The sequence below is a fragment of the Lipotes vexillifer genome, unplaced genomic scaffold (genome assembly GCF_000442215.2).
Source record: "Lipotes vexillifer unplaced genomic scaffold, Lipotes_vexillifer_v1.1 scaffold426, whole genome shotgun sequence".
Lineage (NCBI taxonomy): Eukaryota > Metazoa > Chordata > Mammalia > Artiodactyla > Lipotidae > Lipotes > Lipotes vexillifer.
Genome location: NW_006779491.1, coordinates 541,487 through 555,654, shown reverse-complemented (window position 1 = coordinate 555,654; position 14,168 = coordinate 541,487). Strand labels below are relative to the sequence as shown.

At 39.5% G+C, this 14,168-nt stretch overlaps 1 protein-coding gene across 1 annotated transcript in view; it reads left to right on the top strand.

Annotated features, from left to right (window-relative positions):
* Positions 1 to 14,168, top strand: part of TPST1 (tyrosylprotein sulfotransferase 1) — a 114,850-nt gene that overhangs the window by 19,403 nt on the left and 81,279 nt on the right. The window contains exon 2 of the mRNA XM_007452649.1: positions 11,705 to 12,650. Coding sequence (XP_007452711.1) covers positions 11,806 to 12,650 — 845 coding nt within the window. The 5' untranslated portion in view covers positions 11,705 to 11,805. The remainder of the gene's footprint in view (positions 1 to 11,704; positions 12,651 to 14,168) is intronic.

The window sequence follows — 14,168 nt, the reverse complement described above, 5'->3', positions numbered from 1 at the left end:
AACTTGTGCTCTTGTCTCTATTTGTGTCCTAGGCATTAGGTCCAGTTCTTAGTATTTGACCAGCACTTTTCCCTCCTGACCATGGGGTTTATTGGAAACAAAATTCCAGTACACTGCTCCTTTATGAAGATGGGTCCCAGCAGACTCCCAAAGATCGTCAGCTGTGTGTACTGTATTTTTCTTACATTTGCTGTCAGTGGTTTTAGTGCCAGCCCCCAGGGTGTGGCTAGGAAAAGATGTTCCCGTGTTGGTACTCTGACCATGAGCTGACATAAGCATTGGTTTTACAACAGTGGGTTTATTTGAAGTTTCTGCTGAATGCAAAGCTATCATTCAAATTAAACCCTGGATACTTATTAATTGGCAAGTTCAAGCACACGATACAGTTATTTTAACTTTTGCTAAAAAAGCTGGAAGCAAATAGAGAAACCAGCTATAAATTGGACTTCAGACAGAAGGCAAAGTGTCACTGGGTGTTGCCATTTGCCACGTTGGTTGGCATGAATAAGCATGGGAAGCAAGGAGCTAATGATTAATAAAGGAAAGAAAGCATTTAGGGGATTGTTACATTCCTATAATTTATCTTTTGCTGGGAAATTTACCCAGCATCTCTTTGCACGTAGCACATGGCTACTTTCCTACTATAAAAGCAGGGTGTAAGGAATGTGATCATGTGCCTGGGCCTGTGTATATGCGCTGAGTATTGAAAATGGTCTGCTGACTACCAACCTCTTATACCCCCATGTTTGTTGACTGACACTGTTTTTGATTAGAAATTTTTATAAAATTTACAAAGATCTAAGTATGGAAGTATAATGTCATCATTCTCTTCTTTAGAGCATTATTTCTGGGAGTCTTTCATTTGGCTTGCTGGGAAAGAACAGTCTTATTAATAGTAATTTTTCAGATATGTTTGTTGCTGTGTTTCAGTGCTTTTTCCTTCTACTGGAGATAAAAATGAGACTGAACTTTCTAGTGTTTCCTTCTAGCACAGCCTCAGCTTTGTAAACGTCCCAGTTGAGAAAATATTGATACTACTTGTCTGAAAATACAGTGGCCTGGACTTTAAGATATTGGAAAGAGGCCAGTGTGTGTGTTTGTGTGTGTATTCGTGCGTGCTCATGTGGACAGTGGTCAAATATATAAGGGTAATGGTCAGACAAGCTTTTACTGTACTTTCTTCTTAAATTATAGGACTACTTTTTTCAAGAATTTGAGAAGAATCAGTACTGAGGCCTGAGTAGAGACCTCAAGCTCTACAGCATCTCTCTTCCATAGACATTTTCTTCCCAGTTTGATTAGTTTACTTTTACATTTTGAAGACTCAGTGTACACTGTGACCTGGTGCTCTGTTAAGCATGCTGTGGTAGGGGACGGAACATAGACAAGGTCTCTGAGCTTCAGGAGTTTAAAATCTTTGGGAGTAAGTAAAATATACACAGTAAAATGAAGAGTGACCTTTGAAGAGGAGGTAAGATTTGGAGAGGTGGTAAGGAGAATGTGCTACTTGGTCCTCAGTTTCTGTGTCTGTAAAATGAGAGTGTTGGACCAAATGACGTAAAGGCTCCTTTTAGCAGTCATGCTCTATGATTCTTCACGTTAAGAAACATCTAAAGACAGAAAATTAGGCTTCATATACTTAGTGAAAAAGTAATGAGGGACTTCCTGGTGGTCCAGTGGGTAAGACTCTGTGCTCCCAATGCAAGGAGCCGGGTTCACACCCTGGTCAGTGAATTAGATTCCTCATGCATGCAGAAGGACTAAAGAGTTCGCATGCCACGACTAAGAGTCTGCATACGGGCTTCCCTGGTGGCGCGGTGGTTGGGAGTCTGCCTGCCGATGCAAGGGGACACGGGTTCGAGCCCTGGTCTGGGAGGATCCCGCATGCCGCGGAGCGGCTAGGCCCGTGAGCCACAACTACTGAGCCTGCGCGTCTGGAGCCTGTGCTCCGCCACGGGAGAGGCCGCGATAGTGAGAAGCCCGCGCACTGCAATGAAGAGTGGTCCCCGCTTGGCACAACTAGAGAAAGCCCTCGCATAAATAAATAAATAAATAAATAAATAAATTAAAAAAAAGAGTCTGCATGCTGCAACTAAGAAGCTCTCATGCTGTAGTGAAGATTCCGCATGCCACAGTGAAGATCCCATGTGCCGCAACTAAGACCTGGTGCAGCCTGAATGAATGAATGAATGAATGAATGAAAAGTAATGAGAATGTTTCTGGGGAAGCCAAGAATCCTCTTCTTTTCCTTTTTAGTATCCCTTACAAGACCTTTGACCACTCTTTTACTTGCTTTCAAACATCTTGAAGGGAAGATAGAACATACTTTTTTCCCCTAAGTGTGTTGGGGGAGACAGTGTTTAATTAATTTATTTTTAAAATAAATTTATTTATTTATTTTTGGCTGCGTTGGGTCTTCATTGCTGCGCGCGGTCTTTCTCTAGTTGCAGCGAGCAGGGGCTACTCTTCATTGCAGTGCGTGGGCTTCTCCTTGTGGTGGCTTCTCGTTGCGGAGCATGGGCTCTAGGCGCGCGGGCTTCAGTAGTTGTGGCACGTGGGCTGAGTAGCTGTGACTCGCGGGCTCTAGAGCGCAGGCTCAGTAGTTGCGGCGCATGGGCTCAGTTGCTCTGCGGCATGTGGGATCTTCCCAGACCAGGGCTCGAACCTGCGTCCGCTACATTGGCAGCGGGATTCTTAACCCTGCGCCATCAGGGAAGTCTCAGTGTTTAATTTAAAATGCAACAGGAATGAAGGCTTGAAAAAAATTACCCCAAATTATGTTAATTGACACAGCTCTCAAGTATGATGGGATGTATGGCAGGGTTTTCTTTTGCCCTAAATTGTCCCTTAGTAAAGAGGAAGTTGCCTTCATTTGAGTCCTTATTAAACCTCTAATGTGAAGAGGTACCTTCTCAATTATTTCACTTTGAACAACAAACTACTGTTTTGGGTTAATGATATATTAGCCTGACTTCAGTCAGTGCTGCTTTTGATGCCTATTGACAGAATCAGTAGAAAGAGACAGAGAAATTTAGTGTTGGATGCCTTAAAATAAGCCTTTTCAAGACCATTTTGAAAAATAATACCAGGCTTTCAACAGAGAAATGGCATGTTCTGACTTAAGTTTTGAAAAAAATCTCTTTGGCTCTTGAGTTGAGAATAGACTCTAGGGGGCAGGAGAAGAAGTAAAGATACCTTTCAGAAATCCTGGTGAGAGAATCTGGCAGTCCTAGTGGAAGTGTTGAGAAGTGGTGGGATTCTGACTACATTTTGAAGAAAGAGCCAGTAGAATTTTTGTCAGATTTGGATGAAGAGTATGAGAAAGAGGTAAATCAAATATGTATTAAATGCTTTGAAATCAAGCACATCTCACACCCTTTGACCTAGCAATTCCCCTTTTAAAAATTCAGAGTAGAAAATAATCATGTGTGCAAAGATGTTTGTACATGCAAGAATATTTATCACAAAAATTTAGAAACAAGTAAGTAATAATACAGAATTGGCCAAATAAACATTGGTAAAGCCTTTTCAGTAAAGTATTATGCAGTCATGAAAATGATTTACAAGTATGTTTCTGGACAAGGAAATACATTCATAATATATTTCTAATTTTTGTCTTTATGTGTTTTACTGGGAATTTGGGGTATTTTAGTGGGAAGTTATCAGATACTGTTGGTTGCTGCTATAGTAACTTAAAGGTCTATCATGTTGTGGTACATGGGCTTCTCACTGTTGTGGCCTCTCCCGTTGCGGAGCACAGGCTCCGGACGCTCAGGCTTAGTGGCCATGGCTCACGGGCCCAGCCGCTCGGCGGCATGTGGGATCCTCCCGGACCGGGGCACGAACCCATGTCCCCTGCCTGCATTGGCAGGCGGACTCTCAACTACTGCGCCACCAGGGAAGCCCTATCATGTTAACTTTTGATTGGTGAATTCTATTTTGTATCTAATATGTGCTTGGGGAAGTTTTCAGAGAAGTAGTTATGTTGTTTTTGTACAATTGAATTCTAAATTGTTCATGTAATTTTTGAATGAAGTTGAGTCATTTGTCACCTATTGGATTCTGACCTATGTCAGATGTTGGTAAGTTAAATGTAAAGTATGTATAGTACTAAATTTTATCAAAAAGCTTTGCAATTTCAGGGTGATTTCTTAGTGATCACTGCTTTTCTCTCATGCAGTATACATTATGCAACCCCCCAAACAAACGAATGTACTAGAGGAATCATTCCTGTATAACTATAAAATGAAATGGACTAGAGTTAATTGTGTCCCTAAGAGCATTCCTCTTTGCTTCATTAAATGATTTATGTTTGCTTTGCTTGTATTTAAATGAATTTATATTTCATTTAAATGTTCATAAAATGGAAAATACGGGGGTCATTTTTCTAGGATCATTTCTCACTTTTCTCAGTAAAACCCGTTATTTACTTAATGTCTTCCTATCACCACTGAATCTATCACCACTAAATAATGTTAATCAGAAACATTAATTGGAAGATTTAGAGTCACAAGCTCTCCTCTTCTTGGTCTTCTCCTGTCATCTGTCTTCTCCCCCCATGTTTCCCCTCAAATTTCTCTTGATTTAAAAATTTTTTTTGTTTTAAAACTTGTTATACAGTAAAATTGACTTTTTTCTAGTGTATAGTTCTGTGAATTTTCATACATATATTGATTCATGTAACGACTACCACAATCAGGATACAGAACAGTTCCATCATCCCAGAAAACTTGTGTTATATCCCTTTATACTTAGTCCTCTGGCATCCAGTGATGTAGTTTTGTCTTTTCAGGAATATTTTATAAGTAGAATCATTTTGAGACTGGCTTCTTTTACTCAGCATAATGCCTTTGAGGTTCATTCAAATTGTTGCATATATCAAGAATTTGTTCCTTTTTACTGCTGGATAGTATTCCAGAAGTGGATGTACCACAGTTTATCCACATTTACCCATTGAGGGACATTTGGTTTGTTTTCAGTTTTTGGTGATTATGAATAGAGCTGCTATATTCATGTGCAGGTTTTATGTGAATGTAGGTTTCATTTCTCTAGGACAAATGCTCAGGAGTGTACTTGTTGGGTTGTATGGTAAGTGTATGTTTACATTTATTAGACTCTACCAGACTTTTAAAAAAAAAATTTTATTGGAGTATAGTTGATTTACAATGTTGTGTTAGTTTCTGCTGTACAGCAAAGTGAATCAGTTATACATATACATATATCCACTCTTTTTTAGATTCTTTTCTCATATCGGTCATTAGGATCTACCAGACTCTGGATGTACCATTGTGCATTCCCAGCAATGTGTGAGAGCCAGTTGCTCCTCATATTTGTCAGCACTTGATATTGTCTGTCAGCACTTTTTATTTGAGCCATCCTAATAAGTGTGTAGTCGTTTTTTAAAAAAACCAGTATTATTGACACGTAATCCACACACCATAAATTTTCCCACAACCTGGATTTAGAACATTTTCATCACCCCCCCAAAAAAAACCACATGGGCTTCCCTGGTGGCACAGTGGTTAGGAATCTGCCTGCCAATGCAGGGGACACGGATTTGAGCCCTGGCCTGGGAGGATCCCTCATGCCGCGGAGCAACTGGGCCCGTGCGCCACAACTACTGAGCCTGAGCTCTAGAGCCTGCAAGCCACAACTACTGAGCCCACGTGCCACAGCTACTGAAGCCTGCGCACCTGGGGCCCATGCTCCGCAACAAGAGAAGCCATGACAATGAGCCCACGCACTGCAAGGAAGAGTAGCCCCCGCTCACTGCAACTAGAGAAAGCCTGTGCACAGCAACGAAGACCTAACACAGCCATAAATGAATGAATGAATGAATGAATGAATAAATAAATAAATAAATTTATTAAACAGACAAACAAAAAACATGGTATGGGCTTCCCTGGTGGCGCAGTGGTAAAGAATCCACCTGCCATTGCAGGGGACATGGGTTCGATCCCTGCTCCGGGAAGATCTCATGCCGCAGAGCAACTAAGCCTGTGCGCCACAACTACTGATCCTGCACTCTAGAGCCCACGAGCCACAACTACTGAGCCCATGCGCCACATCTACTGAAGCCCACGCACTCTAGAGGCCATGCTCTGCAGCAAGAGAAGCCACTGCAGCGAGAAGCCCGCGCATCACAATGAAGAGTAGCCCCCCCTTGCCGCAACTAGAGAAAGCCCGTGCACAGCAACGAAGACCCAACACAGCCAAAACTAACTAAATAAATAAAAATAAATAAATTTATTTAAAAAAAACATGGTAGTTGTTTCCATCTTTCTTCTCCCCTCAGCCCCAGGCAACTACTAATTTTTCTGTCTCTACAGATTTGCCTTTTCTGGATATTTCATATAAATGGGATCATACAGTATGTGATCTTTTATGAGTTATTTCAGTCAATTAGCATAATATTTTTAAGGTTCATCCAAATTGTAACATGTATCAGTACTCCTTTTTATGGCTTAGTAATACTCTGTTGCATGGATACACCATTATATTGTTTACCCATTTATCAGTTAGTGGGCATTTGGGTTGTTGCTTATTTTTGGCTATGAATAATGATGCCATGAACATTTGTGTACAAGTTTTTGTGTAGACATGTGTATTCAATTCTCTTGGGTGGAATTGCTGGATCATATGGTAACTCTTAACCTTTTGAGGAACTGCTGAACTGTTTTCTAAAGTGACTGTGCCCCTGCCAGTTTACAGTTCCACCCACTGGCAGTATATGAGGGTTTCAGTTTCTCCACATCTTCACCAACACTTTTTATTGTCTGTGTTTTTTTTGTTGCCATCTAGTGGGTTTGAAGTGGTATCTCATTTTGGTTTTGATTTGCATTTTCCTGAAGATTAACATTGTTGAACATCTTTTCATGTGCTAATTAAGTATTGTATATCTTATTTGGGGAAGTGTCTATTTAGAGTTTTTGTCCGTATTTTATTGGGTTATTTGTGTGTCTTGTTGAATTGTAAGTTCTTTATATATTTGGTTACAAGTCCCTTATTGGATATATGATTTACATATATGTTCTCCCATTTTTTGGTTTGTCTTTCACTTTTAGGATATTGTCCTTTGAAGCACAAATATTTTAAATTTTGATGAAGTCCAATTTATCTGTTTTTTCTTTGTCTCTTGTACTTCTGGTGTGGTATCTATGAAACTGTGGCCTAACACACAGCCACAAAGATTTACACTTCTGTTTTCTTCTAAGAATTTTATAGTTTTAGCTCTTACATTTAGGTCTCTAGCTCATTTTGAGTAAATTTTTGTGAATAGGTATTCAACTTCATTCTTTTGCATGTGGATGTCCAGTTGTCCCAGCATCATTTGTTGAAAAGAGTGCTCTTTCCTCTCTCAGTTATCTTGGCACCCTTGTCAAAAGTCAGTTGACCATAAATGTAACAGTTTATTTCTGGACTTCATTCATCTGTATGCCTGTTTTTCTGCCAGTATTGCATTGTCTTCATTACTATCACTTTGTATTAAGTTTTGAAATTGGGAATTGTGAATCTTCCAACATTTTTGTTTTTCAAGGTAGTTTTGGCCAGAGTGAGATTGTATAAACCTAAATAGTATTAAGTAACTTACTGCTTAGAATCTTTAAATCAGTCACATCTGATTGCATCTATGATAAAATTTTATATCCGTAACCTGACCCACAAGATTTATGAACTGACCCCTGCCCATTTTTCCAGTTTCATCTCTCACTCACTTTCTCTCTTGCTTACTACTGCCTTAGCCTGCTCTTTGAAAACTTTTTTTTTTTTTTTTTGGCCGCACCGTGTGGCATGTGGGATCTTAGTTCCCAACTAGGGATCGAACCCGTGCCCCCTGCTTTGGAAGCACAGAGTCTTAACCACTGGACTGCCAGGGAAGTCCCTGAAAGCTTTAAAATGCCTTTCTCTCGCAGGGCTTTTGCGTATCCATTTACTTTTGCTTAGAATGCTCTTCTCTTCACTCTTTACCTAGTTCCTGCTCACTTTTCAGATCTTTACCTGTCAATTTTTAAGAAAGGCTATTCCTATTATTATTATTTTTTAATAAACTTATTTAGTTTTGGCTGCCTTGGGTCTTCGTTGCTGCGTGGGCTTTCTCTAGTTGCTGTGAGTGGGGGCTACTCTTTGTTGCGGTGCATGGGCTTCTCATTGCAGTGGCTTCTCTTGTTGCAGAGCACGGGCTCTAGGCGTGCGGGCTTCAGTAGTTTTGGCACGTGGGCTCAGTAGTCGTGGCACGTGGGCTCAGTATTCATGGCTTGCGGGCTCTAGAGCACAGGCTCAGTAGTTGTGGCGCATGGGCTTAGTTGCTCCCTGGCATGTGGGATCTTCCTGGACCAGGGCTCAAACCCGTGTCCCCTGCACTGGCAGGCAGATTCTTAACCACTGTGCCACCAGGGAAGCCCCCTATTATTTTTAAAATATTGTTTTTTCTTTTCTCACTTAGAAAGGTAACGCATGTTCATCATAGCAAATTTGAAAAATAAGGAAAGGTATCTTACAAGGAAACCAGAGGATAAGCATTTAATGTTGCAGAGGCATCTAATGCCAGCTTGTTTTTTGGTCCTGTGGTCCTTATTTTCTTTTTCTGTTTGGAAGCCTGAAGAACTATTTCTTTCACATTTGAAATTGAACTATATTTGAAATTTGAAGTTGCCATATTTGAAATTGCCAGGATGTTTCCAGATTGGGTTTATTGTCATTGTTTTGCTTGAAAGGTAGGCCCTCACTTGAATAGACTAATGTCTTTTTTTCTACTTCCAAAGGGATTTTTTCCCTTTGTGCTTGTGATACAGTTTTAGTTTCTTTAACCAAAATGTTATTTTTCTAGGGTTGAATCTTAATTCTCCATTTTCTCTATTACTCTTTTCTCTCCATTGTTTTCTTTCCTTCCCACTTACTCCCCTTTAAATTAAATACTGGTGTTACATCTTAAGTGTGCCTTTTACATCATGGATACAGTTTTCTGCATAGATATTTCAATGCTATATTGCTACCAATTATCTTAATGTTTTTTTCTTTGCAGTCTTTTCTTATCAAGCTGATCTTCTAATCTCAACCTCTTCTCACTTTGTGGTTCTTTGTTGCAGCTTTATAATAAAATACAGTGCCTGGCACAATAATAGGTCTTCAAATATGTGGCTAAAGGTATGAATACATGAGTAAACAAAAACCAGATCTTGACTGTTGTATCCTACTGAGACTCTCAAAAAATATTTCTTTGAGTGTATTCTTCAAAAAAAGAAAAACCAGCTGTACTGAGGTGTAACATATACCATAAAACTTACTCATTTTAAGGGTACAATTCAGTGATTTTTAGTAGATTTTATAGAGTTGTGCAACTATCACAACAGTCCAGTTTTAGAACATTTTCATCACTGGAAAAAGTCCCCTCCTGCCTGTTTGCCATAAGTTCCTGCTTCCACCCCATGCTTTCTGTCTCTGTAAATTTGCCAGATGTGAACATTTCATATAAATGTATGCTGATGTAGCTGCTCAGATACACACACACACACACACAATTGTTTTCATTTTTAAGCATGGCTTTCTTGTGGTTTGCCCCCCTGTCTGCATAGCTTAGTGGACAGCGGTTGTGCTCAAACATATTGAGGCAGTAAGACTTGTCCTCTGCCAGTGGATCTGCGTGTGGGGCAGAGGAACACGTTCAAAGTTCAGGCTGTTCTCAAATCTGCCCTGGTGTTTACTTTCCACTTGATCCTTTCATGTCTCCTCTTTGCCTGTGTGCAGCTCAGCGTTGGCCACGAGCTTGCTGATCACGACTACAGCCTCAGCCTACTAGAGCTCTTCACCGTCCTTGCTCACCTGCCTCCTGGAGCATCACTTACACTGGCAGCACAGTTGGGCATGTGTGCTACGCTCCAGTTCAAATTAAGTGATCTCCCATTGATTCCAGCAGCAAAGCCTCCAGGCCTTGTAGTTTGCCCTGCCCTGCAGAACCTCTGTACCTGCTGAGTGGGTGGATGGTGGGGGTGGGAGTAGTCTTGGGCGCAAATACCACAGCTCTCACTGTTCTTACTGAACGTTGAGCAGTTTTTCAAACATAAATGCTTCTTGGGTTGCTGTATCCCTTTGGTCAATTTCCAGAGGACTGAAAGTGTGGTTTTGTCAGTTTTATTCCTCTTTATAATTTGTTTTTTGGGGGAGAAGAATTGCCTGCCTTCTCGTTAGTTCATAGCTAGACATCCAGCCTCTCAGAATGTATTTTTTTTCTGGTGTAGTTAGTCATTTCCCCAGGTGTACTCACTGTCAGTCAGGATATTCATATCTATATGTATGTATGTGTGTGTGTGTATATATATATATATATATATATATATATATATATGGCTGAGAGTTTTTAAGGAATTGGCTCATGTGATTATGGCACTGGTATTTCTAAAATCCATACAGCAGTCCGGCAGGTAAGAGTTGATGTTAGCCTAGAGGCGGAATTCCTCAGGGCAGCAGGCTAGAAATTCAGGCAGGGTTTCTCTGTTGCAGTCTTGTGGAGAATCCCTTTTTCTTCAGGAAACTTGTCTTTTCTCTTAAGGACTTCAATTGTTGGATGAGGTCCACCTGTATTTTGGAGGGTAATCTACTCAAAGTCTGTTGATTTAATTGTTAATCCCTTCTAAAAAATAACCTTCACAGAAACATTTTGACTGGTGTTTGACCAAACACTGGGCACCGTAGCCTAGCCAAGTTGACAGATAAAACTAAACATCACACTTGCCCTCTGAAGTTCAGGGTAAGTTTACGTGTACATAGTATGTATGTTTTACATACATGCCCCTGCTTTTACATGTCTGTGTCTTTGGTCATAGCATATCTTCAGTTTAGAATGCTCTGTGTACCCAAATCTTGTCTATTCTAGATAAGGCTAGATCACAGACACACACAGTTTTCCTCGTGCCCTGTACACCAGCTTTCCTGAGCTACTTCTTGTCACCTGATTATGCTGTGTTCTGCCGTGTGCCGTTGTGCTTTTGCACACAAGTTTCTATTGCTTAGCATACTCCTTCCTCTTGTTTCATATATGGTTTTATAGCTTCCTGAGGTAGCTTCCTTTCTGTGTGCCTTTTCATTATACTACCATTGTCTCCTTTGCTTATTTCTAAGACACTGATCACACTTTATTGTCATTGTATATTTGTCTGCCCATGAGACTTTGTTTCCTGAGAGCAGGGGTCACTGCGTGCTGTCCTTTTCAAAGTTTATCCTCAGCCAAGCCCAAGTATCTGGACCGTAGTACCTAAATAAATAATTTGTAAGATATGAATAAACTGAATCTGTGTTAAAAATTTGGAAGTTGTATATTTCTTCTGTAATTTCTCTTTATAGTAGAATGTGGATGAAGCTTCTTGGGGATGAAGCAACTCTGAATATCAGAGATGAACCTTGGGTTAGACTCCAAACATACTTGGGAATATTAAATATTTGCTTGACTCACTATAGAAATAATTGTATTTATTTTTCCATTCTGTGCAAGGTCTGTAGCTTCAGAATTGTTACATTAAGAAAAGCTGTTTCTGATTAGAAATATTGATTTATTTTTGCTTGTATTTATATATACTTTTATTCTAAGAGTATCAGTGTATTTAAGACTGCTTCAACTTCTTTCTAGCTAAAATGCAATGGTGATAACTGATGATTAACTTATAAACAATCTTAATGTAATGGTAAAATAACTTTTTCCTTTTCCTATTAGATATTGATCATCTTTCTGAAGTAGAATCTCCATGGCCTGAATGTTTTCTGAAAAACATTTGTAGCAAAATATCTGTTTAATAGCAAGATAACCACATCAAGATGGTTGGAAAACTGAAGCAGAACTTACTATTGGCATGTCTGGTGATTAGTTCTGTGACTGTATTTTACTTGGGCCAACACGCCATGGAATGCCATCACCGAATAGAAGAACGTAGCCAGCCCCTCAAATTGGAGAACACAAAGACCACTGTGCGAACTGGCCTGGACATCAAAGCCAATAAAACCTTTGCCTATCACAAAGATATGCCTTTAATATTTATTGGAGGTGTGCCTCGGAGTGGAACCACACTCATGAGGGCCATGCTAGATGCACACCCTGATATTCGCTGTGGAGAGGAAACCAGGGTCATTCCTCGAATCCTGGCTCTGAAGCAGATATGGTCACGGTCGAGTAAAGAGAAAATACGCTTGGATGAGGCTGGTGTCACCGATGAAGTGCTGGATTCTGCCATGCAGGCCTTCTTACTAGAAATCATTGTTAAGCATGGGGAGCCGGCCCCTTATTTATGTAATAAAGATCCTTTTGCCCTGAAATCCTTAACTTACCTTGCTAGGTTATTCCCCAATGCCAAATTTCTCCTGATGGTCCGTGATGGCCGGGCATCAGTACATTCAATGATTTCTCGAAAAGTTACAATCGCTGGATTTGACCTGAACAGCTATAGGGACTGTTTGACCAAGTGGAATCGTGCCATAGAGACCATGTATAACCAGTGTATGGAGGTTGGCTATAAAAAATGCATGTTAGTTCACTATGAGCAACTTGTCTTACATCCTGAACGGTGGATGAGAACACTCTTAAAGTTCCTCCAAATTCCTTGGAACCACTCAGTATTACACCATGAAGAGATGATTGGGAAAGCTGGGGGAGTATCTCTGTCAAAGTGAGTAGATGTTATGTTTTTTATTTGACCGTATTCAGCTAATAAAGAATGTGTGTGTGTGTGTGTGTGTTATGTATGTGTGTGTGTGTCTATATGGAATATATATATGTATATGGAAACTATAGACCTTTTCTGGAATAGAGCTTCATCAGTGAGTTTTTAAAAAATTCTCTAGCCGGTTCATTATAGACCCTTTCATTTACTTAATTCATTCTTAAATTTATGAATTGTCTTTTATGTACTTGATGGAAGCAAACCCAATTTATATCAGTGAAAGGACATCAGACTTTAATGTCCATCATTCAGTTTTAGTGGCTTCTGATATTTAATTTCTAGATATTTTTGTTAATAAGGATAGTTAACTTTTGTGTAGATTAGGGTCAATATGAGGAAAAGCATCTACCATGTTGGTATGTAGTGAATTCCAGCATATAGGAAACTTTAGTGAGAGAAAAATAAAGGTTAAAATTATCTAACTCATTCCCTTCATACAGGTAGGAAATCTGAGTCAGAAAGATCAAAATGATTTACTCAAATTTAAATGGCAGGGCCAGAATTAGAATCTATGCTTTGGTCTTAATGGGCTAGTGCTTTTTCCCATGGCATTTTATTACATGTAGTGCTTCTTTTGTCATCTGTGGATACCTCTTCCCTTGATTTTTACAAAATTTTAGAGGATCTCTGAAATTTGGAAGCTTAATCCATAATTCATACAAGAAGTTCCTTGGATTCAAATATTTCTAAAACCATTGTATTTTTCTTCCTTTCTCATGAAGTGATGACTAGGGTGGCCTGACTTGATCCGATAACCTGACTTGATGACTTATACCTAGAATAAGGATATAAGGATATAAAAACTACTGTTAAATTCAGGTAGCATCTCCTCATGAAGAAAAGTTGGCTATGGCTAAATTTTATTTTTTATCTTTCCATTTATAAAAGTAATATCCCCTGTAAAAAAAAAAAAAAGAAAAAGAAAAAGCAGTGAACTTCCCTTGTGTGTCCTGCTTACCCCTATCAAGGAATGTCTTCTTGATTTTTTTTCAAAGTATAGAACTTGTACAGTAAATATTAATTCCTCATATAGGTAATTGGAAAGGAACAGCTACCTTTCTGCAACAAGCTTTCAGTTATTGATTATAAATTATTAGGTATCGTCACTCCAGTGGCTCCAGGTTATTTTTATTGTTTCAAAGAGAATTACAGCTTTAGCTAACGTCATCACAGTTTACTGTTCTTTCCAAATAATAGAGCATCACTAGTTTCTAATAACCTGTATTCCTAGGTAGCATTTTACTTTGTATGCTTGTATGTTGGCCCAGAAATTCTGATGCTAGTTCCATCTATTAATATAAAATAAGCCTATTAACAGCCCCATCTCTCCAAGTAGAGATTAAAGAGATATGCTCAAGTTAAATTTCTGTGGAAATAAGGAAAAGATAATTTTGCAGGGACTTCCTGGTGGTCCAGTGGTTAAGACTCTGCACTTCCACTGCAGAGAGCGCAGGTTTTATCCTT